General features: G+C 40.4%; 1 protein-coding gene and 1 long non-coding RNA gene across 3 annotated transcripts; one reads left to right on the top strand and one right to left on the bottom strand.

Moving 5' to 3' along the window:
- Positions 1–1715: 1715 nt before the first annotated feature.
- On the top strand, positions 1716–18762 carry cpn1 (carboxypeptidase N, polypeptide 1). 2 transcript variants are annotated; one of them, XM_037754362.1, is made up of 10 exons: positions 1716–2568; positions 5684–5880; positions 7632–7676; positions 8031–8186; positions 11757–11933; positions 12071–12182; positions 14863–15002; positions 15670–15769; positions 17972–18090; positions 18319–18762. In XM_037754362.1, exons 1-10 carry the CDS (start codon positions 2334–2336, stop codon positions 18427–18429), a joined length of 1392 nt encoding a protein of 463 aa, XP_037610290.1. In that variant the 5' UTR covers positions 1716–2333; the 3' UTR covers positions 18430–18762. The 2 variants fall into 2 exon arrangements, with proteins under 2 accessions (XP_037610290.1, XP_037610292.1); XM_037754364.1 differs by lacking the exon at positions 7632–7676 and having other exon boundaries at positions 1719–2568.
- On the bottom strand, positions 2467–15772 carry LOC119479118. The gene is made up of 4 exons (XR_005204613.1): positions 15654–15772; positions 12086–12202; positions 2771–3112; positions 2467–2600 (listed from the first exon to the last, which is right to left on the bottom strand). It is a non-coding gene; the product is annotated as an uncharacterized LOC119479118 (long non-coding RNA).
- Positions 18763–20469: the final 1707 nt, after the last annotated feature.

Here is a 20469-nt window from a genome sequence, read left to right as displayed (position 1 = left end):
GCTATAAATGGCTCTGGAGCCACTTTGACTTAATAAAGATTGGTAATTGGTAGGAATATTGCCTCTAGCCAACGTAGGCTAATCATGTCGCACATTTTTCCATTGGCTGCATTTTTTAATTCACAATTTAGCAGCTTTTCTACTCCTCTTTGTTTTCCTTTTGCACTACAGAATAAAGGCACATCTGATTTACACATGTCAATTTTGGTGACATGCTGAACCCTTCAACCAAGGTAATAACTTGTGTTTATGTACAGTACAAGCTAACTTTTCCTTAAAATAGTCTGATTCACAATGGCTGTACAACACATATATCAGATTCTATAGGTTTGTATATGTGATAAAGGCTAAACAAGAAGGCACCACCCTGCATAAGTAGTGTCCATGACTGTAGTAACATTTACATCCACCAGATGTCATCTTCTTACAATATGTGGCTTCTACACCAGTTGAAAGCATTATGAATGATGCATCTGCATCAGGGTGGATCACATAACACTTCATTTTTTGATTTATTCCCCGCCTTGCGTTTTTTTCAATCACATGCAAAAGTGAAGAAAACACATGTAAAAAGTAGTTGAGATTGTAAGCAAGCAGTGAAGGAACATTTGTATATTTTAGACATGAGAACAGAGCGATATATAAAGTTTCCTGTACAACTCTACAGATTTCATTAACATAGATGTTCCTCGGCGTTCCCATTTGGTTAAACAGTCACTCAAGGTTAAAATTCAAAGTTAAATTCTTTTACCCAGACTTTACACATGGTGTTTTGACTCCCAAGAGTCAAGCTGAACTTCTTGTCCTGAGGTGTTTTCAACAATTCAGGACCAGTGACAAGGAAGATACTTTTCTTCTGTTTAGGCGAGGGATGTTTTGGGACATTTAGTTTTTCCCTCAACAACCACATTTTATTTGCATCTTGCTTGGATTGTTTCATTGAACTGAAGGTTGTTGGCATGGCAGTGAGATGTGAACGGGACTGGCAAACAGAGTGGAGCCTTGAGGAGCACCAGATGTAAACAATGAAGCAGAAGAAACACAATCACTGGCACAGACAATGAGGACGGGCCCAAAGCAGTCCCGACTACTTCAGTTTGTCAGTCAGAAGGGGCACTGATGGATGTGTAAATGTGAGAAGCACAGTTTCAGCTTTACATTCTGAGGAAAATCAATAGAGAAGCAAAATGTCATAGATTGAAACCATAGTGTCCTTCTTCTTCTTTTCCTTTCACTCCATCCTTGTCAGTTGTTCTTCCTCTCTTTGTATCTTTTAGGACATTGCTCCTTCCTCTCGAGCCTTCTGTTGCTCAACTTTCCATCTACAACTCTTCCTCTTGCTTCACGTTTGCCTTTCCTTCTCACTTGTTCTGATACTTCCACGAGCAGTTGCACAACATTCAGTGCGTAAATAAAAGGCTCCTCTTTTCTCCAGCAGGTTTGATTGACAGCACCCCTTGCACACTCTGCAGTAAATGTGTGTGTGTGTGTGTGTGTTTGTGAGGGGGGTGCATGCGTCTTGGCATCAATCAACGTGTGTCTTTTAGAAGTTTAATTGCAGCATTTTGCTCTTTCTTCTCTGGACATGTGTGTTGCATTCATACACACTCACTCACGTTTTCCTATGTGTGTGTGTGTGTGTGTCAATGCTGCTTCGAGGAAACCGGAGCAACAAAACCAGTCCAACGGTTGCGAAAGAGCTCTCACACTGATTCATCTGAGGAGTGAAGGCACACGTGCATGCACACACACACACACACTCAGGGGTTGTGTGTTGACTTAGGAGTTAATGAATGGATGATTGAGGGCTGCAGGGGTTGGGGAGAGCAGCGCCGTGGAAACAACCCCTCTTTCCCAGGAAGGGAGTATAGAACAAGAGTTAGAGACAAAGAAAGGCAGAGAAAATGAGTGTCTCAGAGACAGAATGAAATTCAGATTGTGTGTGCACAGAGAGCCGAAGGGGGCTGCGGGGCGAGCTACTTGAAGCAGAAGCATTCGAAAGCGCCAATAAAGCAAGTAGCATGTACTTGACAAGGACCCAAAGGGAAAGAGAGAGGGAGAGAAGCAGCTGTTGGAGGAGGAGAGTGAGACAAAGAAGGAGCAGGGGGGCTGTCCTTACTTGCTCTTCAGTGTGAGGACTGTATGTGGGAGGAGGCACGGGGAGAGGGAGAGCAGGAGAAAGACAAGAAAGGAAAAGAGCAAGCAGAGAGTAAGCAGTATGTTTGGATGTGTGAGGGGATAAACATACATCTGAGAGTGTTTTTGCATAGTTGCAGGAAAAGTCTCTCCTCTCTCCTCTACCTCCTGCGCTGCACAACTTGGGCCGAGGGACCATGCAGCCGGGGTGGACTCTTCCCTGGGTCGCCGCTCTCCTGCTGGGGCTGATGGGGCTCTTGGTGAGCGGGTCGGACTTCCAGCATCACCGCTACGAGGACATGGTGCGAGCCCTGTTTGCAGTGCAGGGCGAATGCCCCTACATCACGCGCATCTACAGCATCGGGCGCAGCGTGGAGGGGCGCCACCTCTACGTGCTGGAGTTCAGCGATAACCCGGGCATCCATGAGGCATGTGAGTAACTCCTGATTCCCTGTTTGACAGCCCTGTGGGGATGAGCATGTTGGAATAAGATCATTATCTCAATCTGCATGTCAGGAATAGGGAATTATTCATAATAACAGACACATTCCAAGTTAATATAGTATTCAGTCTTAAATCAAAATGTGAAAATCAGTTTACATGAGTTACAATTTCTATATGACAGCAAGCTCACATTTTGTCAAATGGCATTAAGCAACATAAACAAGATAAACAAATCTGATACAATGTTCTGGGGGTACAGCGAATGGATTTATAATGATTATAGATTTCAAATCCACAAGACCCATCACTGGTTGCCCATTTGTTTTGCACTTCTTGCTGTGGGGAGTGAGAACATAGCTGGCAGGAGACAGAGCAGTCTGTGGGGGCTCTGTTTTTTTTCCCCCCAAAGAGATGAAATGCAAGCTTCCCATCTAGCTTTCTGAAGATGAATTACTGTGTGGATTAATAGTGAAGAAGAAGAAGAAGAGGAGTCGTCCCAAGTTGGCCTCTTTGATAAACATCGGTGGCTAATCTGTGGAAAAGTCAAAGTGAAAGAATTGAGTGAACATCTGTGATTCATTTCAGTTTTTTTGTCATCCAACCACTGACAAAATGCTATTCAAAGCTGAGCAGATGACACAGAAGTTCACTTTGTGTCAACAAGGCTTTAACCCTGAACCCACTCTTGCAAAAGCTTTGCTTGTTTTCCCCCCCTTTTTTTTCTAACCACTGAATCAGCTCTCCAGGTGTTTATTTTGCATATCGGTTGCAAATTGAAAACCATAACCTCGTCATTGCTGATGTTTATATTGAAAACAGGCCAAAGGGTCACAATCATGTTGAAGATTTTTTTTCCATTCTTGCAATTTTAATGGCAAAAACAACTGCAGGGAATGCTTTTTTGGCCGCGACTGAGCTTGCATTTTTTTCTTCCTGCATCTGCACACGTAGGGGCTTCCTTCAGTAGAATAGAAGGATGTGCGCCCTGTTCTGTTGTCTGGTGAAAAACAGGAACCGTGCACTTCATGGAAGGGAGTGACCTGAGAGGTCTTGTCTAGGTCAACCCCCTTGCACCCTATAGGAAGTTCACGTCTTTCACATGCTGCTGAGTGTGTGTGTTTTTTAAAAGCTGCACGCTTGAGCCAACACTGTTTTCTGAACCTGAGGCCAGTTGGCCTCGCGTTAAAGAAAAGGAGGTGAATTGCAGCGCCCAAGCTGCCATTTGGGTGCCTGAAGCAATTAGTGAAGGGTGTTCATAAATGTGGAAGTATCTGCTCACCCCCACAATACCCCACCCCCCAAATAAACCTACACTTACTTCTTGTCATGAACAACTGAAATGCAAACAATAATGAGGTGTTATACAATACTAATGTGAAATCATATAGTTAGTGAAGCAAAAGTGTTCAGCGGTAGCTCTGTGTAGCTGCAGTGTTTGAGGGTCCTTGGGTCTATCAACGCTGCAGCAGTGATTAATGAAGGGACCCCTGGGAGGAGGGAACCCTATACAGAGAGGGAGACTGTTTGGATAGGTGGCTCACCCAATCAGTGGCAGATACCCACGTAGGAATGCCAGATGATCTTATCCAAATAATTCAATCAGCTCTAAATCACTCACTCCCCAGTGCTCACCTTTGTCAGAGGAGAAGTACTTGAGAAGTACCTTATCAAGAAATTGCAATAATGTAAACACATTAAGGTTAGTAATTGGTTTTGAAAGAAAAGAGTAGCACAATCTTCCTCTGTCAAGTGAAAAGTTGAATCCACAAGCAATAAAACTCAGCACCCTTGCTCAACTTAATACACTACAGCCTTACAGTACTTAGTAGATCATGCTGGCTAATGTTAGATAAAAGGGCATCTCCACATCACGGGTCTTGGGGAGTACTACTGCAGTTGTGAAAAAAGGTGTACAAAGCATTTTGTGACTCCAGAGAAGTCTGATAAATTGCCTCAAGCAGGGGTAGACTTTACCATTGGGCAAGGTAAGCATCTGCCTGGGGCCCCAACTAAAACGGCCCCTAACAGCAATAGATTTATTATGATGTTTAGATATGAAAAACACTGATTTATGTTACTGTTCTAACTCATTGTAACCCGAAATAACTTACAAAAGGCCCCCAAAGCACTTAAAAATATGCAACTCAACTGTATACTACCTACTGTGTACTTCTACTACAGAGGAAAACATTGTAGTATTACATTTACCTGACAGTGAAATGTTACTGGTTACGTTGCAAATTCAGATTTGACAAAAAATATATTCAATTTAAATATGATGCATTATTATTCAGCACACTATCCAGCATCATATTGGAATTAAAACCTTTGCCCTGATCGGACCTTAAGTAAATTTAAGTACATTGTGCTGATTATACTCTTTCACTCTATACTTGAAGTAAAAGTTTGAAAGCAGGACTTTTACTGTATTAATAGATTTACTATTGATAGTTAATAATTTCAGAAAAAAAGACTTTTGAGTAGACGTACTCTTCTTCTACCACTGCCAATACCAACATTCCCAGACATTAGAGAGGGTGAAAAGTAAAGCAAGACAACGTTTGCCTGGGGCCCCCAAAAAAACTAAATCCGCCCTTGTGTCGGTTTGGGCTGAAGACTACAAGTTTAAAAATTAAAAAAATCTGGAGGTGTGGAGTTAAAAAGAAACCAGACCTCTGTAGCCCGCTCATCATCTCTGCTTGAAGATTACAGTTCGAGGCTACATTAGCCGCTACTGGCATAACACACAAGAATGTCAACAGAACTGTTGGTAGTCACGTTGCATTGTGGGTAATGTAGAGGAGGAAAATAAATGCATGGAATAATAAAGAGGGAAATTGAATCTGCCGTTATCCTGTGAATGTCAAATTGAAATCCTGTGACATATAGAAACTCAAGTTACAACCATAAAGACTCATAACAACGACTCATGGGCTGAATTTAAAACATGAGAAAGACAGCCTACCTATTAAGTCTACTATATTTTCATATGTGTTCATATGTGTGTTCATGTGCATGCTCAGGCAGTCATTTTAAATGTCACGCTTGACAGCTCTGTGTGGCTTTTTGACCCCCTCAATCCATCTCTCCACTTCCTCCCCAGTGGAGCCGGAGGTCAAGTACGTGGGCAACATGCACGGCAACGAAGTGCTCGGCCGTGAACTGCTCATTAAGTTCTCCCAGTTCATGTGCGAGGAGTACCGGGCCGGAAACCAGCGGATCATGAGGCTGATCCATGACACGCGCATCCACATCCTGCCCTCCATGAACCCCGACGGCTACGAGGTGGCTGCCAGACAGGTAATGTACACCCACTGACATACATGTGAGCTCCAGGCTTCCACGTGCCAAAAAAAGAAAACCAGGCGAAATCTCCCACTGGGACGCCTTTGGCTGTTTTTCTTCAGCAATCATTTGCCACTTGTGGAGAAAAAGTTTCCACATTTTTTCGTTGATTATGTTCTTGCCAGTGGAAATGTTAGAAAAGTTCCCCTCAGGAAAACTTCACACCTGCGAGTTAAATCACAGACCAACACACATCTTTTCAGATATCTAAAGGTATGTGCATGTTTATCCACTGAAGACATGCAACCAAGAGCCAAAAACAAATAAATTAAATCTTCCACTGTTTGCTAATGTCTGTAATAATCCCATCTATCCGCTCTCTGAGAGAGCCCCGAGCTTCCGCCCGGGGGGTAATTATATGGAGCGTGAAACAAGAGACACACATGCAACCCCCTTTAACACAAACACACACACACACACGTGCACAATCTCTTTGAGACTAATTATATATCCTGAGGAGGCCAGTTACACATGATGGTCCCTCTCTTTGCCACTCAGACGACACACCAACAAAGCACTATAATTTGTTGCATCAACAGATGTTTGGATGCAGCAGCATCTGGACAACAATAGAGTGCTGCTGGAATGAGTCCTAAAACTTGGAAATTAGTAAGCATTTTAGCACTTCCAGTTCCCTCGTCTGGAAGTCAATGGGCTTTTTTGAATGGGTTTTTAGTTAGATGCCTGAAATAAGGTCTGTGGTTAACACAAGCTGAAGAGATTTTAATGTTTTGTTCTACAACATAAAATACATCAATAAATACCCAACTCAATGCTGAAGCCATTATATGTCTTTAAAAAGGTGTTTGCTAACAAGTGGCTAAATGAGACTACTAAACGCCATCACGCCGACTCGTCCGCTGTTACAGCCTTGTTGTGTATACTCGTGCGACCGTGGTGTAGTTCGTTTATAGCCTAACGTTAGCTTTTTACTTCTGGCGATTGCATCCACACTTCAAAAATCATAAAAGTGGTGTTCATTTGTGAAGATGAACAAAACGTGTAAGTGTCATAAACGTGTGTTTGCCACAGAGCTTATTTTCTGCAATAATCCAAAACACAATGGAACAATCCCATTGGCTTTTTGTCGAGGGAACCAGGGCGATGCTAACTTCCTGGTTGGCCTACAAAAATATGTCATCCCTGGAGCACTCTATGGGAAGGGCTGCTTCATTTCCCAGCATCCTAGGGGCTATAGTGTTGATATTGCATGATTGAGCCACAAACATATAATTTCGTGCATCAACATATGTAAGATTCAAGTCCTGTTATTTCCTGCATGGAAATAATGTACAAATCCAGCAAGAGCCTCCCTATTTTGGCACAAATCCTTTTCTTGGAATTGATCCAGATGTCAAAAAAAGAGAGGAAAAGCTAGAGTATCTTTGCTTCATAATCAGTAAAGATATATCTATTTCAAACATACCACGGTTTTGCACTCTGCGGCTCACGTTACCACAGTTTCACAAGTGTGTCAGAGAACTATGGTGGCCGTCAGGTAATGTAAAAACGTGAAAGGCTCTCTCTAGAGCTAGTTGTTGTGAGAGTAGCGTAGGTCATTTGGAAGAGTTAGTGGGAAGTGAGTGGTGAAGCAAGAGAGAGAGAGAGAGATTGGCGGCAACGGCAGCAAGTAAGTAACGTTATCGACTACGGCCCAAGCAGGAAAAGTTAACAGTGTTTGATTTGTCCGTCCTGGGCTACTGTAGAAACATGGCAGACTCCGTGAAGAGGACCCGCTCCATATGTTTCAGGTGATTATACACTAATGAAAATATATTTATGAATATTACATTCCATTTCTGCTAATAGATCCCCCCAAAATACTACACACAGTGTTCCTTTAAAAAGGTTGGATTCCTAAGAAAACAAGGGAATCATTGTGAATTAAAGAAATCTGTTGGAAAATAGTCAACTGTTGTTACACAGCATATTGCCTGTGCAGTTTTCCTTTGCTGCTTCCAACCAATATGAAGTCATAGCTTAAAAATCTTAAAACCCAAGAAGCCAAAACATCAGTATTCAATCACTCTACTGGGAAAAACACAAGGTAACCTCGACAGTAGCTGCTGTTTGAGAAACTCGATATTTTGTGTGTGCGTCAACAGGGTCCAGAGTTCAACGGCTACCTGGTGGGTCGAGGGAACTCCAGGGAATTCGATCTGAACCGGAACTTTCCGGACCTGAACGCACTCATGTACTACTACGAGAAGACCAACGGGCGAAACCACCACCTGCCCCTGCCGGACAACTGGGAGCAACAGGTCAGTGCTACTGAATAAACACCCATTTATCTATGTCTATGTGTGTCTGTACATATACATGCTTGCGTGGGAGAGAGTGGAAGATGGATGAGTACGTTTCTCATGCTTGTTTGAATATGGAGTTGAATAATGAGCGACTGTACCATAGCTGGGTTATCTTGGCTCTAACTTTGTTTACATGAACGAATTCATGAGATTTGTACTGGATCAGACTCCACCGCCAGTTGAGCTTTCAATAAATAAAAAGAAACTGGTAATAAATTAAAAAAGCAAGTAAATCTCTTAGTAGGCTGTCTGTTATGATCTATGTGTATGTTTGTATGCCAATGCCCTTTATAGTCTGACCCTGTTTGGATGGCCGTGTTGGCATATCTTACTGTAAAACCTATATCTCCTCATATAAACCATGCTGTTCTCCCTCTGGGTCAAAGAGGCCGCTCTCCTTTGTCTTTGTAATATGAAACAGGCGGGCAAAATGTTTACTGTGAGTTTTGTGGATTTTTTGGAGCAAAGGAGATAAACTCCAAGCTCAGAATAAACTTTTAAACTTTTAAAAACACGTCAGAATAATAAATTTGACATGCAAAAGTCCTCTGAAAGCTCTTTCACTCTAGGAATCATAGCGACCTGACAAAGATATACGTACATGAAGAACATTTTTGTCATTTCGTCACCACCGTGAGAATCTGAATTGACCTACTTCGCGGTCGGAGAGTGTAACTGTTACCTGCTACCTCGAGATACTGCGTGACTCTCCACAAACCTGTGATTTCACTAAGTCTTTGAATAAGAAACACTTTTACCCCTCTGCTCTTTTCCAGTGTGTAGTGATAAAGCCCCGCCGGACATATTTCTTGCTATATGGGACAATTGAAACCCATTTATCAAACTCTGTGAAATATTTTTAACTTGGCAGAGGAACAGTCAGTACGTGCAACTACATGTCCTGTCCATTAATTATAAAAAAATATAAGAAGCAGACACTTGCCCTTCACTGAAGATAACACTGGGGGTGGAGGGTAAACTGGGTCATTTATTTAAAAATATGCTGATGTATTGCATTTGTGGCTCAAAACTGTACGATTGGCTGCAGTCGAGACACAGTTCTATTAGACTCTTCTGTATTTCACTTATTATTTCAGATCGCTGCGGTGTTAAATGTTGAAAAAAAGGCTAAAGACGACAGTGTGTGCTGTCAAACTATTGCTAATAGTCGACTGAAAAGTACGTTTTAAGGATTAAGGTCAGGTCCTTGGGGGGTGTTTCGTCTGCAGTTGTCTTATCTTCAACAGATTTTAAAAGTGCTACTGTTCTCAAGGTTAATTTCCTTGACGCTTTTGCCTGCTCTTTGGTCCATCCCGTTTGAAACCACTGGGTGTTATTACGGCTGGATGATATAATGTCTCTGGAAATATAATAAAACATCCCTCCAAGTATCCAAAGTCAAATATAGTCAAATATATATAACAGTGTTGGTTAAATGAATGCTGTAACACCCTTTGTGAAGAAATTAAAATGACAAGAAATAATGAACATTTTGTATTTGAGTAAAAAATAGGGATTAAAACAATAATGTGATGTTATAACTTTACCTGGAGGGATTTACTACATTCACTTTTTTCCTATTTACTAGTTCCGAGGCTGCAAATGTGTTGAAAACTAAAACGCTGGTCCTCCCAGTCGCGAGCTGGCCGTCTACCCACATGACTGCCTCCCGAAAGGCAAACACAAAAGAGTAACTGTGCCACTGTTACAGATAGTTCATTCATGCTGGTCGGGATTACATCCTCACAGGCTGCATGAAGCCACAGACCCCCTGTGCTCGCCTGCAGGCTCGGCCACGCTACATTTTAATTAGCTAACCGGTGATGTTTTATCCAGAGAAATAGGTTTAATAATAAAACAGCAAGAGACACAAAATAATGCAAGTTTGGACAGGGCAAAGGTGAAAAAAAAATATGTTTATGGGTCAGCAGACTAATATTAAAGGTGCAGTGTGTATCTGGCGGCATATAGCGGTGAGGTTGCAGACTGCAACCAATTTAAATTTCTCCCGTGTGCCAAGTGTGTAGGGGAACTTCGGTGGCAGACGCAAAAACGCAAATGGCCATTTGTCCTCCGTGAAGAGGACCAGCTTGTATGTAATTTTCTGACATTTTATAGACCAAACAATTAATCAAATAAGCGAGAAAAATAATCAACAGATTAATCGGCAATGAAAATAATCGTTAGTTGCAGTATTCTAAGGTAACGAAAACACAACGATGCATATTTTTAGGTGATTGTACACTAAAGAAAACCTACTTAATAATATTATATTCCATTTCTGCTAATAGATCCCCCTAAATGTTACACACTGGTCCTTTAAATCAGCTGCAATATCTCAGTAACTTCCAGGTGACCTACACATGGGACTATTTCGGGTCCGGTATTAAAAAAAAACAATGCTGACAACTGATTGGTTAGCAGAGGACATCCCTCATATGGTGTGAAATCTAACCTTGTCTGTCAGTGAACCACTGAGGGATCCAGAATATGTGGATTTGTGCGTATTTATTATCATTTTTAAGATGGCATTCCTCCATCTGTTCAGTTATTTGAGTTTTGCAACACCACGATATGATTATCAGCGTGTGTCCTTCATATGTAACCCTACACCACGGTGACAGCTCTGACTTCAAGCACGCACGAGTGTATATAAAGATCCATAGTCAATAAACACCTGCCAGTCCTCACAACAGAAGCAAGGCCAGCGGTCTCTGATCGGCCTGATGCTGAACCGCACTGTGTTTATTGCCCCACATACCTCATTCAAGGAGAGGCATTACTCCGTGTCTCCACGCATGATATATGGCTAGGAGCGTGTGAGGATAGTTAGTACTGACAGGGAAAATAAACGGCAGCCTATCGTGGAATTTAAAGGTTCAAGATGTCTGAAGCGTTGCGTGGGAGATGCTGCTATCTTACAATAGTTTGCATATTGTAGATTAGAAGTAACCGTTTCCATCCTTTCAAAACTTGCATCTTGTAAAATCATCTTTCTCCCTGAATTCAAAAACAGAAAAGGAGGGACTTTTAACAAATGCTCACCGTGCCTGATTCATTTTCAGTCTAGATCAAATGAGTGAGGATGAAGGAGAAAGCACACTGCATGTATCACAGAGAAAATATTTACACATGGTAAAGCAGGGAAAACTAGGATTTGTCCAGATAACCAGCCAAGTAGACAAGCCAGTGGTTCTTAGTGAAAAGAAAACCAGATGTCTTCAGTCCACTTATGTTGTTTATGAAAAGTCTGGGATGAAGTGAATGTTATGTGTATTAAATAATATCAGTAATAAAGTATGTCTGACAGGCACTAAGAGGGTGTTGGACAGTTTAATTTATGGACAATATTATAAAAAAGTAAAAGTTGAATATGATGAAGGACATTATGTAAAATACTGCCCTTCAATGCATGACAATGTATTCAGTATGTCTTTGTATGTATGTATATTATTGCATAAAAAGGTCCAGTACATTGTCCTGTAAGTACATGAGCCCTAAAATTTCTATCTATATCCTCCACAGGTTGAACCAGAGACTTCGGCGGTCATAAAATGGATGCAAAACTACAATTTCGTCCTGTCGGCCAACCTCCACGGAGGAGCAGTAGTAGCTAATTACCCCTTCGACAAGTCGAGAGACCCTCGCATCCGAGGGAGGACCACGTACGCGGCCACTCCGGATGACAAAATCTTCAGAAAGGTGTGCTGCAGATTAAAAATCCTTTCCAGATGTCACACACATCTGATCTCATCACTGTCTGTCTGTATGTGTGTGTGTGCGTGTGTGTGAAAACATGTGAATGATTGTGGCATGTGTGCATTTGTGTGTGATGACAGTTGGCGAGGACCTACTCGTACGCTCACAGCTGGATGCACAAGGGCTGGAACTGTGGGGATTTCTTCGATGAGGGGATCACCAACGGGGCCAGCTGGTACTCTCTGTCCAAAGGTGAGCGAAACCTCTGGCTCCTGAGCAGCGTGAAGAGAAAGCAACAGATCAAATTAAAAAACACTAGAAACTCCCAACAGTGTCCAACAATGCAAAGCCACAACAGGTGAAGGCAGGTCAAGACTAAACGTTGGAAAGAACAAGCTGAGTGTTTCTACCAGCACCATAAAGCACGATACTGACTCACTACCTCCAAGAACAAAAAACAGATTGTTCTTTGTGCATATGTGTTGGCGAGCGTCCATTATCATTCCCTTTCCAAATAAAGACAAGGCCACCTGCATGAATGATGGCAGGCGCCGGCATGCACTTCACAGCATGACTGACATGCTTTGAGTGGCTCACAAGCCAAGCTTTACCGGTGTCGTCATGGGCTCGCTGAGGCCTCGGTGCTCTCCTCTTGCCTTAAAACTCTCTTCACCTTCTCAACACCAACAGCTGCACTTCCACTGACCCCCTCAGTTTAGCTGCTCAAGTTTGACACTGATGATGCCACATACCAACAACAACCTTAGGGACTGTACGAAAATTATTAGCGGGGGGAAGGGAGGGTAGTTCGAATTTCTTGGAAGCGCACGGCCTGTTTAGTTAGTAGTTCTTGGTTCAAACATACGTAGAGTGGCTGGGATGTTTGGGATTCACTTTTCTATATTTCACATAATTGTTGTTGTTGTTTTTTTTCAAACTTTGTATTTAGATATTTACACACTATATATATATATATATATATGCACATATATATACACACATATATAAGTACAGTCTTCCTTAATCCTAGATGCCACACATACACATACAAGTCTCTAACCTCACCAGAATGTCTCATGTCCTCACCTCCTACCAACAAGGTCAAATAAATAAATGAATAAATGAATAAATGAATAAATGAAAAAATAAATAAATGAAAAAATAAATAAATAAATAAATAAATAAATAAATAAATAAAAAAATAAAAAAATAAATAAAATAGATATAAAAATACATCACTCTGGAACTGCAGGGAAATGTAGTCGCTTGACATAAGAAAAGACGGTGGCCCACACTGCGCAAAATTTGCTCTTAGACACTTTTACGGTGCCATAATTGTTTCTAATGTGAAATGTGGCTTTTCCATTGATCCATTCACCTATTAAGATTAAAATGTAGTAGGTTAAACAAGCTGTATAAATTGAACACTATCGTATTATTTTGAGATATTGGGGTTCCAAGTCAAGGGGATGGTCCATTGTAAATTTTAATAAAGCTGGGGAGGGCCTTTCTTTTTTTAAAACGTCAACCATAAGTTTTAGCTGCCGTCCCCACCCCAATAACTTTCATACAGTCCCTTAACACTCTGCAAATGGGAGGAAATCTTGATTTTTAATGCACAACTTTAGTAACTGCTACAGCCTATCTTTATCAAATCTCAGATATATCACTGAAAACATCTTAACATCATCCAAATCCTTTTTGACCATGCCTCCTCCATGTTGTTTGACTATTAGGCTGACACCGATGACACCCATCAATGCAGGGACAATCAGTCATACACCCATCAGTCATCCCAATGGTGCCACAGAACTCAAGTATACTTTCACATGGATGAACATAAACACATTTACATGCCTTTTGCACGTATTTGTTTCTTTATCAACCTAATTTTAAAACCAACTAAGACAATAGTGTTAAACTGGAGCAGATTTAAATATACGGACTGGCAGTGTGTTAACTGTATTTTTATTCTGGTGTCATTCAGTGTGTCCTGTCAGCAGTTAACCATGTCAGATTTACTGTCCTCCAATTTCTGCTCGAAAATGAAAACTGAATATTTAAGGTTTATTTTTATATTTTTGTGTGCTATGAAAGGAGCCAGAGTGACAGATCTTTTTATTAGAGTTTGGTTTAATAGAGTATTATTTACTAGTATTGGCCACCTACAGGCCATTAGGAGTTATACGAGCTCAGCTACTGGCAGTCCTCATCCTCCCACGTTTGGTTTATGAGAAATGCTACAGTACACCAAGTTCATCAAACTGTCTGGGCATGTATTCAGTTTCAGTTCAGTTGATCTTGCAACTGTAACAATAACAGTACCCACGTCTTTGATCTGTAAATCCTGGTCTGAACTGGTCGGGATTATTTCTTGGAATGTGAATCTGTTGAGCTTTGAGTCATGCAACCTATTGAATTGGAAGAAAAAACGCCCACAGTCGCATTTAGCAGGAGCGTGTTATGTTTATTTTACCGACTCCTTTTTGCTCCAAGTGTTATGTCATGGTCTATGAGGTAAGATTTGAACCTTCCCTCCTGATCCTGGCCTCACATGCATTAAGCTTTTATGAAAGGTAGGGCTGTATCGCAAAGTTGCAAAGCCTGAGACTTGGAAAAGTCAGGTTTTTTAAGGCGCCATTCTGTTGTTGGATGTAATATCAGTCCAAAAAAAAGATGTTAAAGATCTGTTGGTGGTTTGGATAAATCAGCTTGACCATATGAAAAAATGTGGTAAAAGCTATCGTCTCAATAACCAAAAATATGTGTTTTTTAGATGGACTGAAATGATAAATCACATCTGTACAACTTTTTAAAGAGACAAACTAAGGCATAAACCAGCATGGGAACCATTGAAATAAAGAAAAGACGTCCCGTTTTAAAGATCTTCCCTTGAAATCTAAAGTAAATAGTCTATTTCTGTGTGTTTCAGGCATGCAGGACTTCAACTACCTGTACACCAACTGTTTTGAAATCACCCTGGAGCTGAGCTGTGATAAGTTTCCTCCGGCATCAGCGCTGCCCAGAGAATGGCTGGGCAACCGAGAAGCACTGGTTTCATACCTTGAACAGGTCCGAACACACATACACACCCTCACATTTACACATAAAACCCAACATGAGTCCAATACCCTGGTTTCTTGTACATATTGGCTGGGATTCCCTGGATAAATTGACTTTAAATGAGCTGCGGGAAATTCAGTGTAATTCAAGTAAACTGACTTTTACCCTCCGTCAAGTATGAAAAGAGGCCTTGGTTTGAGGACAAACTATCCTTTATCCAAGATTGTCAGAGTGCTGAGATTAAATACAGTGATGCATTGCTACTAATAGTGTTTCTTAAGCCTCAAGGGAGGGCTCAGAAATGCATAACCTTTTCTGCAAGACTGATTAAACAAACCAAACTGAAAGGGCCTGCAGATACTGTCTGGTCTTGTTTGACTGTTGCAGACCACAAGGCAGAAGACGGTTAATAAGGTCTAAAGTTTTTGGAAAAGTTGCTTTGGAAATGTAGTTTATGACCTGATAAGACTTGCAGTCAATGCTATAAGTCACTGCAACATTCAAACACAAAGCTATCTGTGGTCACACATACCTAACTTGCCTATATTAACACATATTTCACATATTTTAAGTGGCACAAGCTCAAACACAAATAACATGATCCATAAAAGAAAGTACTGTGAGAAAACTTGGTTAAATGAAATGGAAAAGTAGTCTTACTTGTGTTTTTTTACAGGTGCATCATGGGATAAAAGGCATGGTGTATGATGAAAACAACAACCCCATCGGCAACGCTGAGATCTCAGTGGCTGGCGTCAACCACGATGTGACCTGCGGTGAGATGGGGGCCGGAGGGGTGTCAGTTAATTGTTAAACAAGATGTGGTTGTTATTAACTGGGAGTGTTTTCCTCCTTAACTGCAGGGTTGAAGAAGTATGTGAGTGTGTGGGGGTATGTGGTAAATGATCTGCTATTGATGTATTGGAATAGCACAGTCGAGCACCAGGGGCAGTTGCGCACATCATAACAAACATCAGATAAGGAAATGTTAAACATGTAGCAACGTATTCATCCTTCATAGAGTGCTGCAGGAATGACGTATTTTTGGAGGCCAACCAGGAAGTTAACATCGCCTCGGGTTCCCTTGACAAAAAGCCAATGGGATTGTTCCATTGGGTTTTGGATTATTGCAGAAAATAAGCTCTTGGGCAAAACACACGTTTATGATACTTTCACGTTTTGTTCAGCTTGATAGTCTTCACAAATGAACACAACTTTTATGATTTTTGAAGAGTGAATGCAATCGCCAGAAGTAAAAAGCTAATGTTAGGCTATAAACGAACTACACCACGGTCGCATGAGTGCGAGTATACACAACAAGTCTGTAAAGGCGGACGAGTTGGCGTGATGACGTTTAGTAGTCTCACTGAGTCACCTTTTTTTGAAGACATGTAAAAGCTTCAAAATTCACGAGCGGAGTATTTATTGATGTATTTTATACCGTAGAACAAAACCACAGACTCTATTTCAGACATCTAAGTTAAAGGTCCCATATTGTAAAAAAGTGAGATTTTCATGTTTTTTACAACATAAAGTAGGTTTAGGTGCTATATAAATACTGTTAAACTATCAAAACACTCAATATACGGAGAAATACACTACAGAAATTGCGCGTTTAAAACAAGCCGTTAGGATTTCTGTCCATTTGTGATGTCACAAAATTTAGACAATTACACGGTTTTAAACATAAACATTCAAAATGTGTCCCAGTTTATTTCCTGTTCAGTGTATGTAAATAACATCAGCTGACAGGAAGTAAACATGGACCCAAACTGTTGCCTAGCAACGCAATTCTGTTGCAATTCCGTTGAAATACACTAAAACGGAGCGTTTCAGACAGAGGGTAAATACAGGTATATTCAAGCAGACAGTATGGGGAAAATAAAGTTGTTTTTTTAACATTACAGCATGTAAACATGTTCTAGTAGAAACACAAAACACAAGTATGAACCTGAAAATAAGCATAATATGGGACCTTTAACTAACAGCAGACTCCACAGATTCATAACAGTACTTTATAGTCTGATCAATCCTCGCAAAACTCACTGAACTAGCAGCTGAAGAAGAGAAAAAATAATGTTCACTTGCAGCCATAACTATAAATTACATCTTACCTTTGCTGTTTTGTGATCAAAAGTTGTGTTGGAGGTTATATCGATGCTGCTAGTGGCTCCTCCTAGCTAACGTTTCTGGTTAATTGTTGAGTCGATTCCAGCCGGCTGTGTTAATTGGCATGGCAACAGAAGAGCTGTCTGTGTCTCCATCTAGTGGATGAATCGTGGTACTGCCCGCCATGCGCTTAATAGACCAGTGGGTTATGGTTTTCTTTGAATGGGAACATGTATAGAGGTCTGTTTGATTTACTTTTTTTTTTTTTTTTTTTTAAACAAAGCCAAAAACAGTTGCATTTAGATGGAATTAATACCTATAGTGACATGTAAATGAATTTAAATGAGATTTACAGTTACCTGAAAAAACTTGAAATGGCACAGATGGTACCCAAATGGCCAATTTGAAGACTCCGCCTTAACATGCCTCTACTAAAACCTCTCCAACTTTGCTCTGCTTCACTTTATTAGCACCATTTTGGGCTGCAATTGCATCATTGCAAAGGGATATTCACTCAGGTTCACAGTTTTGTTTGTTGAAAATTAAATCTTTAATTTATGCTTTGTCCCATCTTCATTTACTCTGACCCAATAACATGTATACCAATGCTTACACATATGCAGAAATCTCACAAGTGTTTAGCCTACATTATGATACCATTTAAACAGACAGTAGTTGCAGAGATACACTCTATTTATTTTGGGTATTTGTGAGCAGGGGCCTGAGCCAGAGGCCTAGGGTTCAAGAGGTTAAAGCCACAATATGTAGTTAATATTATAGTGGTATTGCTACTTTTACCTATTAAGATTTGAAATAAACTATAGTTGAATGTTTCCACCTCTCATCTTTTCCCATGTGTGCTCCTCCAGGAGTGGACGGCGACTATTTCAGACTTCTGTTACCAGGCACCTACACTGTGACCGCATCGGCCCCAAGTTATGTCTCCTCCACCAGTACTGTCACAGTGGGACCAGCAGAGGCCATACAGGTGTGTTTCTATGTGTATGGACAGGACATACTGTATATGGGTGCATAAGACAGGAATCCAACACTTTTACCCACCAATTTATCTTTTTTTTTTGTAGAAAATGGAGGTAATAGGTAGTCTAAATACGCTTCTAGAGACCCAGACTCTGCTTTTTATTCATTTTTGTGTGTCTGTATATTCTTAATGTATTAATCACTCACACTTTGTTCTCAATCTCTTCCCTCACAGCTTCATTTTTACTTGAAAACGGCACCAAAACAAAACCTGAAAGTGAAGCCCCACAACGGCAAGAAGAACCTCTCGTCCCCCAAGGCCCCCTTAAAACTCGGCCCCAGATGAGACACGGACAATACCACACAAACATATATACACATATACTGAAAGTCACACATAAAACATTCACACGCATACACATTTTGAGAATGATAATTGACCATTATATATGTATGTAATGTTACCATTGTAGTCCTATGATTGTGTATTTCAAACCTTTGTGTTTTTTTTGTGTCTGTATCAAGGAAATGTTGCAAAACCTGGTGTATTTATGTAACGGCATTGATTTGTATGAACACAACTATCCTGTATTTGTAAAGGACTTTTTTGGATTTTGATTACTATAATTTGATGAAAAATTGAAAGTGAAAATAAAACATTTTTTTTTGCTGTCATCATTTACCATCTCTGTATATTGTGTTCTGCTTTATTTTGCGGTATTATTGGTCTTTAAGGCAGTTGAATGAATAACAAAATCTTTTCCCCAACTCACTATAATAATTATAGAATATCTTTATTCAATCCACCCTAAAACAGATATAACGATTAAAGGAAGTCTGAAGATTGCAAGAATAACATAACAGGAGACTTAAAAGCAAATTAACAACCAAACATGAGGGGCAGTGAATATTTTCTTTTCTCTTCTGGTCTATTTATGCTCAACTCACTGGAAAAATCAGATTTTTCCTGCTGACCTCTCTGGCTGTGTTTTACAAACGTGGACCAGTAGATGTCACTGCTCTATAAGGAAGGAAGCAGAACATGGGTCTTCCTGTAAAAGGATCAGTCCTAACCAGTTGAATTTCTCAGGAAAAATAGTTGTGATTCTGTCCAACCAGACAAACATCTGCTTTTGAAACCTCTCCAATATTCACCAAACCCTCTGTCAATTACTTTGCCTGCTTATGCTTGTGTCTTTGTAGTAGAGCTGCAATGTTTAGTCGATTAACTCCTTTTTTAGGCTAAAAGGCAAATGAAAATTCTGGTTCCAGCTTCTTCAAAGTGAGGATTTGCTGATTGTTGTGGTTTTACATCATTGTAAATTGAATATTCTTAGGTTTTGAACAGCTGGTTGGACAAAACAATGCATTTTATGACATCGCCTTGGGTTCTAGGATATCATGAGGGCCATTTTTTGTTTTATAGACGATTATTCGAGAAAATAATCGCCATTGTAATTGTTAGCCACAGCCCTATTTCAATCCAGCTGATTATTTACAATCTGTGGTTTATCATGCAGAGTCTTTATATATCTCACTCTTAAATGATCCAGTGTAGTTTAAGACACCTCCATAATGACTGTAATAATATTATAATATGATATTGTCATAATCCGTACTGACAGAATGCACAATTTTTGTAGATTATTCGTTATATTACACGGCCGACTTCATATCTTGAACTATTTCACTTCAGTCAGTGTTCTGTTGTGTCATGTCTCACCATAGGGAAAGTTATATTGTAATACATTCAAACTGTCTAAGAGCAGTGCTTGTACGTTACTGCAAAAAGACAATTATTATTTGTCATATTGATCAGTTAGCAAAGTTTTAACCATTGTGCATCATCGCTGCGGTGACTAACTGTAAATGTCCTTTATCTGCTGAGCCGATTCCATCATCCAAAGATCTGTGAACACAAGCCAGAGCTCTCTGTTTCCTGGTGGTACAGTCAAACAAATTATTCTACTCCATGAGCAACAAGAAACAGTGTTGTGTGCTGATCACTGCTCCCTTTTGTTATGAGCTGGGAAAAGCAGATGATACATCCAGAACAAGACTCAGCTCCCTGGAGGTGGCAGCAAAGGATAGGATGACGTCTGTTAGTACAATGCACAATAACATAAATGGACATATTATGACCTCATCAGTATCTGCTGAGTTGAGGAACTCTTGGTTTGGATTCATGAAAGTGTTTCTGTAGTATAAACGTGTTTGTCAAAGTGCAAAGTGTGCTATTTGAATTAATTTTGCTTGTAATTTGACTGGAAGTTCATGTGACCCTGTATTTTCACAGTATGGTTCCTTGCCCACAGAATAATCCTCCAAACTACAAGCAATGAAAGCAAGAGGCCCAATACAAACTGGACTCTGAAACAAGAGATCC

Source organism: Sebastes umbrosus, chromosome 20 (genome assembly GCF_015220745.1).
Source record: "Sebastes umbrosus isolate fSebUmb1 chromosome 20, fSebUmb1.pri, whole genome shotgun sequence".
In the NCBI taxonomy this organism is placed as follows: domain Eukaryota; kingdom Metazoa; phylum Chordata; class Actinopteri; order Perciformes; family Sebastidae; genus Sebastes; species Sebastes umbrosus.
This window is presented reverse-complemented; position numbering and strand designations above follow the sequence as displayed.

What these genes read in the sequence shown, in the direction of transcription:
- cpn1 (XM_037754362.1), top strand. Translation starts at nt 2,334, where the DNA reads ATGCAGCCGGGGTGGACTCTTCCCTGGGTCGCCGCTCTCCTGCTGGGG. An exon ending in CCCGGGCATCCATGAGGCAT is followed by an intron (nt 2,569 to 5,683) that starts GTGAGTAACTCC and finishes CTTCCTCCCCAG; the next exon opens with TGGAGCCGGAGGTCAAGTAC. An exon ending in CGGACAACTGGGAGCAACAG is followed by an intron (nt 8,187 to 11,756) that starts GTCAGTGCTACT and finishes TATCCTCCACAG; the next exon opens with GTTGAACCAGAGACTTCGGC.